Source organism: Triturus cristatus, chromosome 1_1 (genome assembly GCF_964204655.1).
Source record: "Triturus cristatus chromosome 1_1, aTriCri1.1, whole genome shotgun sequence".
In the NCBI taxonomy this organism is placed as follows: domain Eukaryota; kingdom Metazoa; phylum Chordata; class Amphibia; order Caudata; family Salamandridae; genus Triturus; species Triturus cristatus.
In genome coordinates, this window is record NC_140579.1 from 113,667,296 (window position 1) to 113,684,295 (window position 17,000).

At 45.0% G+C, this 17,000-nt stretch overlaps 2 protein-coding genes across 4 annotated transcripts in view; one reads left to right on the forward strand and one right to left on the reverse strand.

Annotated features, from left to right (window-relative positions):
• Positions 1 to 12,327, forward strand: part of NGDN (neuroguidin) — a 36,963-nt gene extending 24,636 nt beyond the window's left edge. The window contains exons 6-11 of the mRNA XM_085612529.1: positions 151 to 203; positions 558 to 666; positions 1,064 to 1,232; positions 2,327 to 2,483; positions 8,793 to 8,847; positions 9,235 to 12,327. Coding sequence (XP_085468655.1) covers positions 151 to 203; positions 558 to 666; positions 1,064 to 1,232; positions 2,327 to 2,483; positions 8,793 to 8,847; positions 9,235 to 9,254 — 563 coding nt within the window. The 3' untranslated portion in view covers positions 9,255 to 12,327. The remainder of the gene's footprint in view (positions 1 to 150; positions 204 to 557; positions 667 to 1,063; positions 1,233 to 2,326; positions 2,484 to 8,792; positions 8,848 to 9,234) is intronic.
• LOC146869698 (saoe class I histocompatibility antigen, A alpha chain-like) overlaps positions 1 to 17,000 on the reverse strand; it is a 274,622-nt gene that overhangs the window by 70,995 nt on the left and 186,627 nt on the right. The window lies entirely within an intron of this gene.

Genomic DNA, 17,000 nt, shown 5'->3' on the forward strand with positions numbered 1-17,000 from the left:
TGGATTTTAGAACGTAGGAGAGCAGGGTCTTCAAAGAAGGAAGAGTGTCGACTACTGAGGGCAGGGGTGTAGTTCAGCCAGATCTGAAAGGGAGGGCTCAGGGAGAATATTGTCCCCATTGTCGGTTAACTGCTCCATTCTTTATTACAGGAGAAAACGATCCTCTACGATTCAAGCCAAATCCAGACAACATGACGAGCAAGGTAGGATGTGTTGAGAGAAAGGGCAAAGTCCTTTGGGCTGTAGAGTAGAGTGCAGGACGGGGCTAAGCCCTGCGGGAGATAAAGTCCAGTACCCTGAGGGATAAGATGGGTCGATGCTAGGAAGATGTTCCACAACACTAATGGAAGGGAAGGGCTGGATCCTTAAAATAGAAGGGACAAAGCCCTCGAATAGGTAAGGGACGCGAGCCCTGGATTGTGGATGAAGGAGCTGAAGGCTGGAAGTGTAGGTGTCTGAGCCTTTAGGGGGCTAGACCAAAGTCATGGGAGGTGGGGAGTGGCAGAAGTGAATCACTTTCTATTTGTGATCCTTTGTTATTTTTTTTTTTTTTGTAGCTCAGTGAATCTGATGAGGAAGAGGAAGGTGGCACTAACCAAGCTGGCAAAAAGGCATCGGGGAGTTTCCGAAAATATATCCCCCCACGTTTAGCCCCAGTACATTATGGTATGTTTCCAACTAACCCTACCAATTAACTGTTAGTACATTTAGCTGCACCCACAGGGACTACTTGTATTTTTTAAGCCAGCCAGTAGCCAGACTTATTAAACTACTTTGACTGTGCTGAGGATTGAAGCACTCGCTTCCGGGGTCTGTGTGTATCATGCTGCCTGCAAGTTTCAAGCCGGTTTCCAGTTGAGCTAGGATCCATGTGTGCTTTCCAATGTTATAGCTTCTGAAACCAGTGAAATATGTCGGTGGATTAATGTGTCTTGCTGAGAATTGTGGGTTTCCCTGGAACAGTGGTGTGGAAAACAGTAGGCACAGGAGGGTGGGTTTCCTTTAGTGGAAGGATTCGGTGACCGGTGTAATGACTCTAACCATCTCTTGGGTGATCCTCCAGATGACACGGAGGCAGAACGTGAAAAAAAGGTACTGGATCGCGCCAAGAAGCGGGCGCTGAGCAGCTCCGTGATCCGGGAGCTCCAGGAACAGTACTCCGAGGCTCCTGAGGAGATCCGTGAGGGGCGGAGCTATCACATGATGCAGCAGGGCAAGGAGGACCTTCACAGGTGAGTCGAGGGGAGTAGAGCAGGACCTTAGGTGAGCGAAGGAACACGGTCAAGAGCAAAGATAAAGGCGGAGTGTAGGAGTCCACAGGTGACTGAGGAAGCTTTACTGGTAAAGGCTGGGAGCAAGGAATAGAGTGACAGAGTAGTGCTGTGACTGGAGAATGAAAAAGCAGTACAGGGGACTGAGGAAGTGAGTTGGAGGGAGAAGCTGTAGAGGTGATTGATGGATTAAAGCACTCAATAGATGATTCAGGCAGCTGCAGGAGCTACAGTGAACGAAGGAGCAGGGAGTTGTTGAGGCGAGGACAGCATAGTACCTGTCGTGTTGGGTGCATTGCAGAGGGAACTCACAGGCTGAGGCAAAGCCTCCATATTATGCGTGCATTTCCTGCTTTGTCCCTCGCCCCTAGTCTTCTGTCTCCCATGTCCACAGGTTATTCTCTCCTCAATTCTGTGCCTTCTTTCTCCTGCAGAACAGTCTTCTTCTTTGTATCTAACTCTTCCCTTCCTCCTTTCCATTCCCTTGTATCAGTCATTATTTTTCGCTCTCACTCCTTTCTCGCACTCTTCTTGTTTCATATTCTTTCTTTCATTTTCCTTATTTTCCGCTGTAATCTTTGGCTTTTTACCCTTTCCCCAAACCTTTTGACCAGGTCTGATATTTAACCATTGCCACTTCTCTTAAATTATTGCTCATCCATGATCCTTGCCTTTGCTCTTTAATCCTCGCCACTCCAACTATTTGTTCTTTGACCCTCCCTGCTTTAATCTTCCTGTAATTGAACTTTCCCCTCTAACCCAATTTCCCCTTTTCTTCTGACCACTGTTTGCTGTATTTTGAGCTTTGTTTCCTTTTTATGTTGAATCTGTACTATTACAATTGCTCTACCATCTTTTTGACCCTTCATTTTCAGTATTGCACCTTTCCTTTGACGTTTACCTTTCTACTCTTTAATTCTTTCTTCTATTACCTTTGCCTTGGCACTACTCCGGACATTTTGGTGATACTTAACGGGCCGTTTCTCTTTGGCCCTTTGCTTCTATTATGCATTACTTGATTTTATGCTTTAATTCTTGTCCGATAACCCGCATAGAACACGCTACGAAGAGTCCATGATGGTTCGGCTAAACATGACCCGGAAAGAGAAAATTCAGAAGAGGCGAGCCATGTCCATGACGTCTCAACTGCAATCACTGACACACTTCAGGGACATCAGTGCACTGACTGGTGGACCTGGAGGCCCAAGCGAGGTAAGAGTGGTGTAGAGATTTCATCATGCTCGGTACTTCACGTTGAATTTGTGGGGGTGGAGTTGGTCACTTTATTCGCTGGTATGCAACATATTTGATCAGTTAAGTCACTCATCACTGTGGCAGAGGGAATAAAAAACCTATCCTTCCATAGTCTGGTAGGTTGCCGGGCTGTGAGATGGTGTAGGCTGCACTTGTGGTTATTAATATTTAGTAATGGCACACTTCCCTTTATTTTCCTCTTTTGTCTGTGTTGCTCGTCTACTTGGAGCAACAGTATTGTATTGAAGCAGATATTTATTCCTGTCCAGGGAAGACCTGGCTTGGCAGTTCGGGCTGGACTGTTACCATGAGGCACAGGGTCAAGACTGATTTGCATATGGCCATGTCTGAACTGGGGTGGCGTGGTGAGCAAAATAACGATGGATTAAACCCTGACCTGTGACTGGGGGTGAATGTTTTGCCAATGTGCAACATTCCGTCCATCATCTTGTGTGTTTTGCTGTTCGTCCTATGTGGGAAGGGTATGCCCAGATGTGGGTCCCGTGCTCACTACGCCACTGGAGTCAAGCTATCCTGGCTGAAGAGGGGTGAAACCTCGAAACCGGTCCTAGGATGCTTGATTCCGGTCCAGGGAAGACATGGCTTGGCAGTTCAGGCTGGACTGTTCCCATGAGGCATAGGGTCAAGACTGATTTGCATATGGCCATGTCTGAACTGGGGTGGCGTGGTGAGCAAAATAACGATGGATTAAACCCAGATCTGTGACTGGGGGTGAATGTTTTGCCAATGTGCAACATTCCGTCCATCATCTTGTGTGTTTACCTTATTTGTTGCCAGGCTTTGTAAAGAAATGATATGTGACCATTTAGTCAAAGACCAATAGTAAAACCAAAAAATAAGGGTTATTGTCCCAGGGCCCCCAGTTTGTAAAAAGATCTAGAAATTATGCACGTGGTTATGAACCTCAATGTTTTAGGGAGATGACCCACATGGTGGTAAGCCAAAGTACTGGAACTGTTCAAGACATCAGACTTCTTTCTGAAGGGAAAAAAAAAAGCTTGGGCCAGTTTTGAGGAGAGCACTGCAAAATAATATTGACTAGGAGAAAAAGTAATTATTTATTTCTAAATTTTATGTAGCGTGAACATGACCCAAGCGGGTATCAGAGTGCTTCACAGAAGAACAAAGCTAACAGAGAGGGAGACAAGTAGGTAAACCAACAATCTGGCAGTGCAGGATAAATGAGTAAACAAATGTACCGAAGTACAGAACTCCACATAAAAACAGTAAATGAGCATATGTGTGAGAAGGGAGATTTCAGTGAATATTTATCATTTGGGAATCACCAAACAAAGTGTCTTGAATTATAGTTGCGGTTGGATGTAGCAAATTGAAAGTTCTAGCAAGCCTTAATCTATATGTGTAGAAAATGTCATTAAAATGGCTGGATTAGTGTTTACTCATGTACAGAGAATGAGGAAAGAACTGTAATTGGGAGGTGCTGATGGGAGAAGATAATTGCCATGATAGTCGAATCCGGTCATCTTAAATGACCTCCCCGGGCCATGACTGGTTTTATTCCTTTTTAACAGCTGTTCACAGCAATTTCGGCTTTCACCTGCTACGACCTCGCCTTTAACTATTAATTGTGGGGTTCCTGAAGCAAGTGTTCTAACCTCTTCACTGTATATGTTAGGCCTCTAGCAAGCTCCTCCACTCAAAAGGTATGCATTTCTACGTCCATGTCTTCCCTGGACCGGAATCAAGCATCCTAGGACTGGTTTCGGGGTTTCACCCCTCGTCAGCCAGCATAGCTTGACTCCAGTGGCGTAGTGAACACGGGACCCACGTCTGGGCATACCCTTCCCACATAGGGCGAACAGCAAAACACACAATATGATGGACGGAATGTTGCACATTGGCAAAACGTTACAAACCTGTTGTCGGCTGCACAATTCCAACAATGTTCAAGTTCAGTCTGGGAGCATAAAGGGGCCTTTGGCTGAAACGTAGTGTAGATAAAACAGTAGTTACCCAAAATCTGCTTGAAAACCAATGGCCTAGGCATAGGTAAACTACCAATGTCGGTAAAACCAGATATAAACCCGGGATTGATTTGATTCCGGCCTCATCATGGCTATTCGAGTATCAACCTGGATTTCATATTTTTCGTTTCATCAAGTGCGCTGCACAGAGGCCGCCTGAGCAGGCTCTTACAGAAGAGGAGGGCGTGATGGTTGCAAGCAACACGTTGGGACAGATATTCACCATCACCACATAGGGAGCAGGGTGCTATTTCAGACTAATCCTGAGGAACAGTAGTCTGCCTACTCTTTAGTCCAGATAGAATGCAACAGTTTTAGATTCACATTTTCAGAAGTCCTACTAAGGTTCCCGTCAAACTCAATATGTTGACTTTCCACAAGGACAGGCATATATATGCAGTAACATTTCAAATTCTGAAGCACAGATTCTTCAAAGTATTTGCCCCTTTTGTTCCAGGACTGATGAATACATTATAGATATTCCTCAGCTCTAGCAGCAAATATGTCAACAGTGTCAAGAATGAGAAACAAATACAAGGCACCAGAGCATGATCTGACTTTCTTGAAGCTGGATTCCCCTGCAGATTTAGTAATTGTCTAAACAGCGTAAAAGAGGTAGCGTAGCTCTCCTTCAGCCAAAATCAGACAGTGTGAGAGATATGGCACTACTCCATTACAGCCCCCAAAGTAATTAGTTTCATGGCATTGGTGGGGCATTTTTATTGTTCTTTATGAGAGATGGTGAGGAAATTTGCAGATGAAGTATCAAAAGGAAAAATGGCAGTATTTTCTGTAAGTCATGAGTGTAGGCATGCTGGTGTCGAATTCGATTATTAGTGCACTGGCTGACACAGTAGGTTTGGCAGCCTATGGATGCTGTCATTCCATACCTGTGAGAACATCCTGGTTGGACTCGATTCAATCCAGACTTGCGTCAGCAAATCCTGAACCTCCCGTTCTACAGACACACAAAAGTTGATGTCAAGAATGCATGCAGTAAGTCTGACCTCTGGCAATCGCTCAGGTTAGCATTGAACAGGTGAGGGATAGAGTATTAAAACCGTTTAAAAAATGAAGGCGCATCAAGGTGCTTTGTCATAAGACAAAGGAGACCAACAAAAGAGTTAAGATCCATCTTGGAACCACGAGCAACCAACACGTGGATGAAGAAAGAAAAATTCTGATTGTTGGCACTGAAGTCTCTCTTTCTACATCTTTAACAGCGAGATCCCACATGCGCCCTAGATCTGCAGGATATATATATTTTCACATCTCTTCAAATCACAAGAATGGCCTAAGCTTGACGGTGCAAAAGGAGTTTTTATTTTCAATTCAAGATCTTACTATTGAGCCTAGAACCAGTGCGGAGGGTGTTTTCCACGTGCATGGTAGTGGTAGCAGCCCAGTTCAGAAGATAACACATTTATGTTTACCCCTAGCTAATGACTAGCATCTCAGGTGTTCAGACTTCTCCTTATTTACCGGAAGGTAGTGGTGATGGGCAAGAGAAGTCTTTACCTCGCGTTCATTGACCTGAATACTGCCTTTGACCTGGTCCCTAGAATTAAGCTGTGGATGACACTCAGAGAGCTGGGCATTCCCCACCTCATCCTCAAACTGTTGATACGACTACATGAGGGCAATTACGCACAGGTCAGATGGGGGCCGCAAGGACAACTCACAGAACGCATCCCTGACAACAGAGTAGTTCGACAGGGCTGCTTCCTAGCTCTTACCCTATTTTCCCTATATGTGAAACCTAGTGGTCAGCTTTCTTCAAGAGATTCCCTCAGACTCACCTACTCCGGGGGAAACCAAGTACCAACCTTGCTGTTTGCAGACGATGCCCTGCTGATGTCTAAGACACCAGCGGGGCTACAGCGTCTGCTTGACAGATTCCAATATTTTTGTGATTATCCGGGTTGGTCATAAATAGTGCAAAAACAAAATGTATGGCCTTTAACTGTCACAAGTCATACAAGGGCACCCCACAGCTGGGCGGAGTACCTTTGGAAAGGGTTGACACCTTCGACTATTTAGGTGTTAGACTTTCAGACAAAATGTCGTGGAAGCCTCACCTAGCAAAGATGCTCCTGGGACATAAACGGATGACTAGAGTTTTAGGAAAGGAACATCGCCTCACACACACCAGGCCTGTAGCTCCTGCCCTTCAAATTCATGATGGTACAGAAGGGGGTGGTGATGGACGGAGCATCAGAACCAATCAAACACTCACACCCAGTCAACAGATCTGGGTTTGATCCATCACCGTTCTTTAGCCCACTTTGCCACCCCAGTTCAGACATGGCCATATGCAAATCAGTCTGACCATGTGCCTCATGGGAACAGTCCATCCCGAACTGCCAAGCCATGCCTTCCCTGGACCGGAAACAAGCTTCCTAGGACCGGTTTCTGGCATTTCAGCCGTCTTCAGCCAGGCTTGCTTGAATCCAGTGGCAAAGTGAGTAAGGGACTCACGTCTGAGCATACCCTGCCAACTTATGGCGAACAAAGCGGTACAGAAGCGGGTGGTGATGGACGAAGCATCCGTTCTTTATTGCATATGGCCATGTCTGAACTGGGGTGGCAGAGTGGGCTAAAGGTGATGGATCAAACCCAGATCTGTTGACTGGGTGTGAGTGTTTGATTGGTTCTGATGCTCCGTCTATCACCACCCCCTTTTGTACCGGTTCCAATTTATGATGCGAAGGCAGTTAGTGCGGCTCTCTACGGAGCAGAAATCTGGGGATTCGACAGACTCTATGACCTCTGTAGATCTGAGCACAAATTTTTTAGAGACCTGGTGATGTTACCCAAAAATGTCCTCCTTACTCCTCTAATGTTGGATATGGGTAGGCGGTCCATTGAAGATATAGCAAGATAGCGCCCCCTGCTATTTTTGGCCCGCATCCGACAGACTCCAGAGCTCCTCCCTTACGCCGAAGCCTTTACCGAAATAGTCCGCTTAGATACTGGCGGCAAGATAGGATGGATCATAAATATAAAAAAACTGCTAACATCCATCGGCCTCCAAACTTATTGGGACAGCCAGGAACCCCTAGGGAGAGACTACCTCAAATGACTTTATTGGGAATGGGTGAATTATCGGGAGAGTAGTAATTCTAATGTGGGAAGATTAACGAAAGAGTTTCTCATGCATAAACAAACTAGATACCTTGAGCCCTTCCTTGATATAGTCCAGGTCCCGAGAGACAGAAAGTTGTATACACATTTTAGGTAAGGAACTCTTCCTGTTTGTGAGGTTACTGCTAAGTGGCACTCCGGTAATGAGACCCTAGGAGATTGTCCATGCTGCAACGCTCAGATAGAAAGTGTTGCACACCTATTGTTTGCCTGTCCGGCATACAAAAATCCACGGGCGAAATGGATAAGATCGATTTGCCAGCAATTAGGTACACGGGATTATCACACAGCCCTATGTATTCTTAGGTCAGATTCCAGACCTCTCTTTGCCTTTTGTGTAGCAAAGTTTTTAGGCCCGGTGTGGCTTATTAGGTGGAAGGTTCTCTTGAGAGTAGCACAGCAACAACTTGATTGAGGCCACAATACATATGTGCAATACCCTCAAGTCTGCTTGGCCCAGTCAATAATCTTCTCACATGCACAAGCACTTCATTGTATAATTTTAATATCACTGTAGGGTAACCTATAATGCCAGAGCATAATACCAAACTTTAAAAACCTTTGGATGGTTTGGTATTTAAATAAAAAGCTTTTGTTTTTTTTAACCTACTGCTACTGTATAATCCCCATTTGCTATATTAACTGTTTGTTGTTATCTGATAAACTCATGTTTTAAACATTTGAATACAATAACTGTTTTAATATGGCCAGGACTAATTAGACTATTGTGTTGTATTTTCTGTTTACATGTTCCCTATGACATTGAGTGATTGCATTTTTACCTATATTTAAAATGTATTTTGTTAGCTTTCATGACATTTCTGTCGAAATAAAGCTTTACAACAACGTCTGGCATCTCAGAAGAAGTCCCAAAATAAAACTGTAGCAAAACTTTCAGACCCACTAGGACAGCCAACACATGCTGGGACTGCATAGTAACTTTAACATGTCACCAGTCTTTCCGGATTATCCACTACTTCGAAACTGTGGTACACCTGGAAGAGGACCCAGGGGATTGGTCAGATTTTGAGTGCTGTGTGTCCAAGTGCCCTGTATCTCGAAAAGAGTTGTTAACCGATGTAAGTTACCTTCCTGCTGGTTTCTAATCTCTTTCCAGGACTTTGTGCCATCTGTGAAAAAGAAGAAGACCACACGTAAAGGAAAAAAGAAAGGTATGTTCTTCCCCTGAACTCCCACCACACTCATCTCACCCAGGTCAGTCCTACCTCCATAATAATCCACTCTGAGCCACCACCTACCTTGGCCATGCATTTTACACCAGATTAGCTCACACCTCTGTCACCCCCATTTGTACCCCCTTTACTCCTACGCTTCCAATGAGCACCAATCTCCTGTTGTAACTCCCTCAAGCGGCCACTTTCCTCGACCATGCATCGGAATTCTCAACTTCTTCCTTATCTACATAATACATACCTCTGCACTCTACCTGCCACCGCTTACTGTACACAATCTCTCCCCTTTCTTCTCAAGTGATGTTTGAACTTATGTATTTTTCCCTTCGAGTCTCTAATATATTTTTCCTGGTTTTGTCTCATTAGGTTTCCGGAAAAGAAGATAATCTTTTTTCCTCCAGTCGATAATTTCTTCCTAGAAATGTTCTGTACAATATAAGTTTAATAAAGAAAATGAGGGCAGCTTGACTGTAAACAAACTGCTTCACAAAATGTATTGTGTTTTGTTTCTTGTCATAGAGATCTTCATTACATTTGTAAACATTGAAAATCTCTGCTAGCTTGCACAATCATGTAACACTTTTAAAGCAGAGAGAGAAAATCTCTTCTATTGGACAATAATGGATATCTGAAAATATTTCTGTAATGCCTACTTTAATAGATGTTAAAAATGGAATTTTAAAGTTGCAGTTCAAACACATTTGGCAGCCCTGCGGCTTCTCTATTTATCATAGAAAGTGAGTAAAAATGGTTTCCATAGCCTTGCAGCTTGCCATAGAGGGCACTACATACTATTGCTCATTTGCAGAAAGTCGTCCAAGGAGCTCCACAGTCCCAGCAAGCAGAACATTGACAGTTCATCCCTCGGTTATTTTAACATCTCAGTCAGTTTCCTGACTGCCATTTCACTTTTTTTCCTGTCTTGATTTCTTTCAGGAAACATTCCACTCAACGTTGGTTGCCTTTTATCTCGTACCAAAATAATGTCCTTGTTGCTAAATATAAATGTAAACTTTTCCCCCACTTTTCATTCTTTCTCTGGAGGGGCTCTGTCATAGCAGGGCTCCGTTGCGTTAGAGTTAAGCCATAAGGGGGCAATGCACCAGAGTGCCTGGCTACCAGAGGCATAGCCCAAGGGACACCATTTGAACACTTTGCAAACAGTTACCTATTTGGATACTTTATAATCTGGCAACCTAGATTCTGATCTAGTTTTAGTAACTTGAACTAAGTTACTCCTCCAGTCGGCTGTGCCACAGGAGAGTTGTATTGCCAGACTGCTGCTCTTGTAGAAGATTGCACCGCCACAGCACATCCCGCACGAGGGCTATCCTGCAGATAGCTTCATTACTGGGTACTGTGCTCTTCTGGGGATTAAGTTGCCAGATGAACATGACGCCAGATATCCGCAGTTCCCTATGGAACATGTTCTATGTGATAATGGATGTCCAGGAACACTGAATGGCCCATTAAGACTCCTTTATTGAAGGGCCTTACAATCATGTAGTAGTTAGGACCAGTGATGCCAGGTGATTCCAGGTCCCAAAAGATCAGCGGCATGGACAGGCCATGTTCCTTCAAAAATATAGAAATGAATTCCAGCCATGACGTCTGGAGCTTGAGATCGGTTCAGGGCGTCTCTCAAGACTGATAGACTATAATGCTGCCTTTCCTTTGCTATTGAACATCTTATTTAATTAAGCCAGGGTTCTGATTGTTCTCTTGGTTCCAATTGTTCTGGTCAATAGGCCACCAGGCACCGAGTGTGTAGCATTTTATAGGAATAAGGAAGACCATCTTGTATCTATTTTTATTATATGATTGTTTTTCTTGTTACAAATGTCCTGCTTAGAAGGACTTTTCTAACTGAGGGATGATCTGTTTAGTTATTGATTCAATTCCTGTTGAACTCTGATATTGATCCATGGGCAGGTTCCATCATTAGAAGTTTCCCATCTGTTGCAGAGGATCATAGTTCATATTTTTCCTAGAGGATTTGTAAACACTTTATGCCTTGTCTCCGAGCCTGCTTACTTCCAGCTAGAATCATGTCCAAGCTACTCTTCACAGTTGCTAGGTTGAGTCTACCAAAATCTTCTCTTGTGATACTTTTATATTCCTCCGGAACTTGGAATACAATTAGGTGGCGAACGTGGCTTTGTGATTTGGCATGCTCTGGAATCCTCCTTAGTCTAGTATGTAAGGAGCCTTTAGTGTGTAGGACACCTGCCGCATTGTTCATGTTTTGAGTCTCAAGGTGTACTGCGAATGTGAAATGCCCATAGGCTAAAACTACCCTAATCCCAGGTATCCATATTCTGTGACTCATATCTTTTACTTTTTTTTCACAGCAAGATCTTAATCTAGAATCTCATACTGTACATTATTCCACCATTTACTGATTGGTCTCATAAGCACATATTGAAAAGTCTGTATGATTCATGATGTTTACCTGAAGTCTTTAATACCTCATCTTCACATTGTTTCCCACCATCTGGTTCAGAAGCTATCTCATGGTTGTTATTGAAAACAGTCTAAGGTCACATAGGGAGTTTTGACACAGGGCAGCTTCCCCTGTATTTAACAACCACTTGTGCACTGCCTTTGACCATGTGCAAGTGGATGGTTATCAAGACTTAATTGCAGGTTAATTTTTGAAAGCCATACAATGTGAATATGGGGACTTAATGCTTAGAACCTGTAGTGCATGGGCTAAGGTCCTGTGCAGCTGGTTCACCTACTGCAGGTGATGGCTGAAGGCCACACCTTGAGCCTGGGTTCTACTGCTTACAGCTGAAGACCATGCTCAGTGGGCTCTGAACTTGCGATTTCCACAATGAGTGAAAAATGGGGAGAGCGGTTTCAAACATGACCTCCCACACCAGATATGCATGGCCGAAGGTGAATTGTCCGGTGCAGTAGTTATGCAGATTGTTCTGTGCCTTGGACTTGAATTGCCAAAGGTTGTGTGCCACTACTAGGAGTGGGGCTGGGACTTGTGCAGTGCCTGGACAAAGGCTAGGCCTTGCATCTAGAGCCTGCATTGCAGAACTGTTTCAGAGCTGCTGTCAGAAAAACCTACATTAACTGAAATACTTTGTGTTAATGTATGTGCAGAAGATAAAGAAAAAAGTGCACAGATTCCTTCAGGTCTGGTGCAGCGTAGACCACAGCATCATGAGACCGCCTCAGAGCCCCAAAATGAACTGAGTGCCCTCCTATTAGTGTGTAGTTGCTCGATGGTTCTGAGGAACTTCTTGGCGGACTAAAGCGATAGTTGAGTCTTTACTCTACATGCTTACAGAGGCAATATCGTTTCAGATTTTGCTTTTTTTTTTTCTTAGAAAGCAAAAGATTGAGAAGGGTTCTGTCCAGGAGGGCTGTTGTGCTTTTGAAAGTGTTAATGCTCCATGTTTTTTGTTTTTTAAGAGACCAAATAAAAAGAAAATGTTGCATTTACTTGTGCATTGCATAGTGGTGCTTTAATTGAAGATGCTTTATGTCTCGCCATTGTAAAGTTCTTCTGGGATCTCACAAATGGGTGGAGATAATCCAAATATATATAAATTTAATAGAGGTACCCATGATGCACGAATTTTACAGTTAAGAATCCTTTTTGTAAACTTTCCTTGCAGCAGCACGCAGTGCCGAGAGGCTGATGACTGTTCCACATTGAGCTCTTCATCCATGTTCTGCACTGAGTCATATCCGAGCCTCTAGAACCTTGGCTAATCCCACCCTCTTACTGACTACTGGAAGTCGCTGCTGGTCCATTATCTATTCTTTCGGACCGGGATCCCAGTCAGTGCCATACGTTCTGTTAGAATGCTGCTTTCTCTTGCCGTTGATACCTCAGCCAGTGCTATCTTGGCCAAACAGTGACATTATAGCACAAGTGTGTGTACCTTCCAGGGACACACTTTTAGAGGAACTTTCTTTTCTGCGTGGTCACCCAGATTTTTCTTTTTGCTGGATTTGTACCTCTGTGCACCCCAACTCTGCTAACCAGTAGAAAAGGGCCTGTGCTCCCCCTTTTTAAGCATGGTCAGATTGGCATATTCCTAATTGATATATGTAACTTATAAGTCCCCAGTATATGGTTCAAAATGTATCCATGGCCTGTAAGTTAAATGCCACTACTGGACTGCAGCACCATATTGCAATCTACTACAATGGTGGCTTCAGGCCTACCATTGTAGCCTGACTGCCAGTTTTAAAACTGCAGTGCGACCTGTCAAACCTTTTTGACAGGCCAAAACCGTCCTTTCGAATATTAAGTCACCCTAGACCATATAGGCCATAAACTAGAGTCCATGGTGTCAAAAAAGTAGGACATGTAGAAATGTAATGGTACATGTTATTTAAAGTGACCAGCATCCAAAAGCTAATTTTCACTGTGGCAGGCCTAGCTGTCCTGTGTAGAAAACCAGAATACAGGTTACAATTTTAGCACTGTTTCTTGGGAATTGGATTAACGAGAAAAAGTATTAAACAGCTATTTTGGATACTTACCAAAAATCAAATTCACTGGTGAAGTCTCGTTTTTAATAAATGCTGAGAATGAGTAACTTTTAGAAAGTTACCTTTTCTCTGCCTTAAGTTACTGGGGGGTAAATTTGCATTTTCCCTCAAACTTATCCCTGTCAGGAATGAGCATTTAAAGAGGTGTGAATAAGGTGTGAAATTCTTCCCAGGAATTAGGTAACTGATTGATAAATCAACCTGAATGGCCAGAGGATTCTTTTGCAGCTCAGCAGAAGGTGGGGGCTGTGGGCATCATTATTAACATCAGTGGCAAATCCTGTTTGACAAGTTGACTGGGGGTACAATCGAAAGAAAGGAAACAGGATGCCAAGAAAGTTACTTGTGTATCCACTGTCTTGTTGCAGGAAACGCCTGCTTTTGCCCTACCAGACTAATGTTTCTTGGTTTATTGTTGGTACAGTGGCTTCTTTGAGCTGAATTTTATTGTTTGGTGCAGGAGAACACTAGGATTACCATAGTACACTCCCTACACACGCCACTAGCTCTCAGCGCCCAAGTTTAGTGTGGCTGAAGACTTTCACCACCTTCAAAAAGTGGGTAGAGTTGGCCCCGGGAAATTTTACCCTATTGGTTAGGGAATGCCCAGCAGTTATTCCCCTCCACTAGCTTGTGCCAGGCATAAATGTGGCACCTGCAGGCACCCACTACAGGACGCTTTCTGGACTAGTGAAATAAATAAATGAAATACCAGCATTTGTAAAGCGCACATCTACCTCCGGAGAGGTGTCCCGGTGCTGGGGGCCCTCGGGAAGATTAAGCAAGCTATTGCTCAGTCACATGGTGCTGGGCTAACCTGCCGCCGGCACCGGGGATCGAACTGTGAACCCTGTGGTCCGGAGTAGCGCCGTAATACCCACTTACTGGGTCTTGGTGGCGGGGGAACCGGCCAAGTCTACCATACACTCCTTATATCGAAAAAGGAGACACTGGAGCCTTCATCTGTAGGAGGAACAAGGTTTTATTCAAATAGCCCGGGCTATGGAACAGAGTCCCAAGCTCGTCGGTGACAGGACAGAAGAGGCTGCTGCTTTACTCCGCAGCTTACAGGCCTTATACATATTTCCCCACCCTAAAGAACCAGTTCGGATGGGGCTGTAGTTACGCCATTCTTCGTTCAGGCAGGACTGGTGCTGCAACAGATGGTGCAATCGAGTAGGTCAGATCTTGACAAACAGGATATGTGAAAGAAACAAGTTCTGGGACAGCGTCGTGACCAAGTCTTGGGAAACAGGATGGGTGCGTGCAGGAGTGCAGTCCGAGGACGGTGAGAGGCCAATTCTCTGTTCCCCTTTTTGGAATTGGCTTAACCGCAAGAAGCAGGAAGGGCAGGGCGGTCGTGACAGAACTATTTATTTATTTATTTATTTTCGCACTTATAAAGTGCCTGGTTACACTCAGCCAGTGTGTCCCCGCGCTACGGTGAGAGCCGCTAAAGTAAGCTACCGAACCATTATCCTGAAGGAAATAGATGAGTCTTCAGATTTTTCCTAAAAACGCTCTCTAGGGGCTCCAGTCGGAGACTCGGTGGAAGTTTATTCCAGAGTTGAGCCGCCAAAAGGCGAAAGGAGCGACCTCCCATCCTGGCTCTCTTTACAACCGGAACACATACCAACCCTCTCCCCTCCGACCTTAAGCGGCGAGTTGGAACATAAGGAGTGAGAAAGTCCAGTAAATATACTGGCGCAGTCCCATGAATAACGCGGTGGCAGACACACAACGCCTTGAACCAGCCTCGTTCCCGAATCGGTAACCAGTTGAGGGAGGCAAGAGCCGGCTTCGATGGGGCTCTCCTAGGACACATCAGAACAAGGCGAGCCGCTGCATTCTGCACACACTGGAGTCTCCACATACATCTCCCTGTTACACCCAGATGCAAGATATTACCATAATCGAGGCGAGATGTCACCAGGGCATGGACTAAGGTCTTTCTGGCTGCCATAGGCAGCATATCCAGGGTTTTGCGGAGTCCCTTTAGAACTCCAAAGCAGGCACCCGCAACCCGTCTGGTCTGATACTCAAAAGGAGAGATTAGAATCCATCCATACCCCCAGATTTGTAGCCTGGGCACAAGGCACAGGGGTGGGCCCCAGGCTCTGCGGCCAACAGGCCGACGACCACACCGATGGTGCTCTCCCCACCACCAGCACCTCAGTCTTCTCACCATTCAACTTCAGACAGTTCTTATCCATGATGCTAGCTCTTGCAAACATGCCACAAAGTTGGGTGCTGCTGAGTCCTGTGTTTGTGTCAGGGAGACCACCAGTTGGGTGTCGTCAGCATAGGATACAACCCTAATCCCAAAACCATCCGCGATCTCTGCTAAAGGAGCCACATACAGATTGAACAAGGTCGGGCTCAGGATTGAACTCTGGGGTACCCCCTGCTTCAAGCTGATGACCCTAGAATAGTACGCGCCCTGTCTCACCTGAAAACTACGCTCCGCCAGAAATGATACCATCCAGCTTAGTGCCCTGCCTGACACACCTCCCTTCTTCAAACGGTGCACTAGAGTGTGGTGGGCAACCGTATCAAAGGCGGCACTTAGATCCAAAAGGATCAAGGCCGCCGTCTGACCTGCATCCACATATTGCCTAATGGTCTCTGTGGCCAATAGCAGGGCAGACTCTGTCGAGTGACATTCTCGGAAGCCCGATTGGGTAGGGTGTAAAAGATGAAATTTCCCAATATGTGCTGTGAGTTGCTTATTCACCACTTTCTCCGTGATCTTAGCGAAGTAGGGCAGAAGAGAGATTGGACGCAGGTTATCTAGGCGGTCTAAACCTAAGTGTGGTTTTTTTAGGCAGAGGGAGTCCACTGCCTCCTTCCAACGACCCTAGACTGTGCTGGTCCTAAATGAGACCTCCACAAGGTGTCTAATAAAGGGTTCCAATGTTTCTATGCACCCTCTAAGCATTATTGGGGATGCCTGATCTTTAGGAGAACCCGACGGGGGAGGTACAATAAAACTGTCTAGTCCCTCACCCTCATTAACTGGCCCTATCTCATCCAAAATATTCTGGTCTACTAGGGCAGAGTCCGGAAAGGTGGAATAGATTTTCTCCACCTTATCTGAAAAGAAATTTGCCATTTGGTTACACAGCTCTACTGAACCTATTGCAGGTGCTGCCACTGTAGCAAGGGAAGATATTTCCTTATAAACCCTAAATAATTCCCTGGTCGAGTTGCCTGCAGACCCAATTCTTTCCAGATAATACTCTGCCTTTGTTCTTCTAATAAATCCATGGTAGAACTTTGGCAAGCATCAGTTGAAACGACCAGGAGGGTCATGCAGAGGTGTTTGACACGAAATGGCAACGCTAAAATAATGGAGTCTGACACAAAATGGATGCTGACAAGAAGGACGCTTTTCCTCAGACCCTCCTTTTGCCATTGAGTGGCAAAACCATTATGAAATGTCTATATTCATGAGATCATCTGTTTCTTGTTGGAGCATCATCTTCATATTGGTGTCGTGAATGTTTGAGGGTGGAAGCTTAAGAGCTTGAACACACTTTGCACAGAGCATTGGCATGCACTTAACACACGAACAGGAGACTAGGAGAGCCACTCCCAAGGCAAGGACCCTC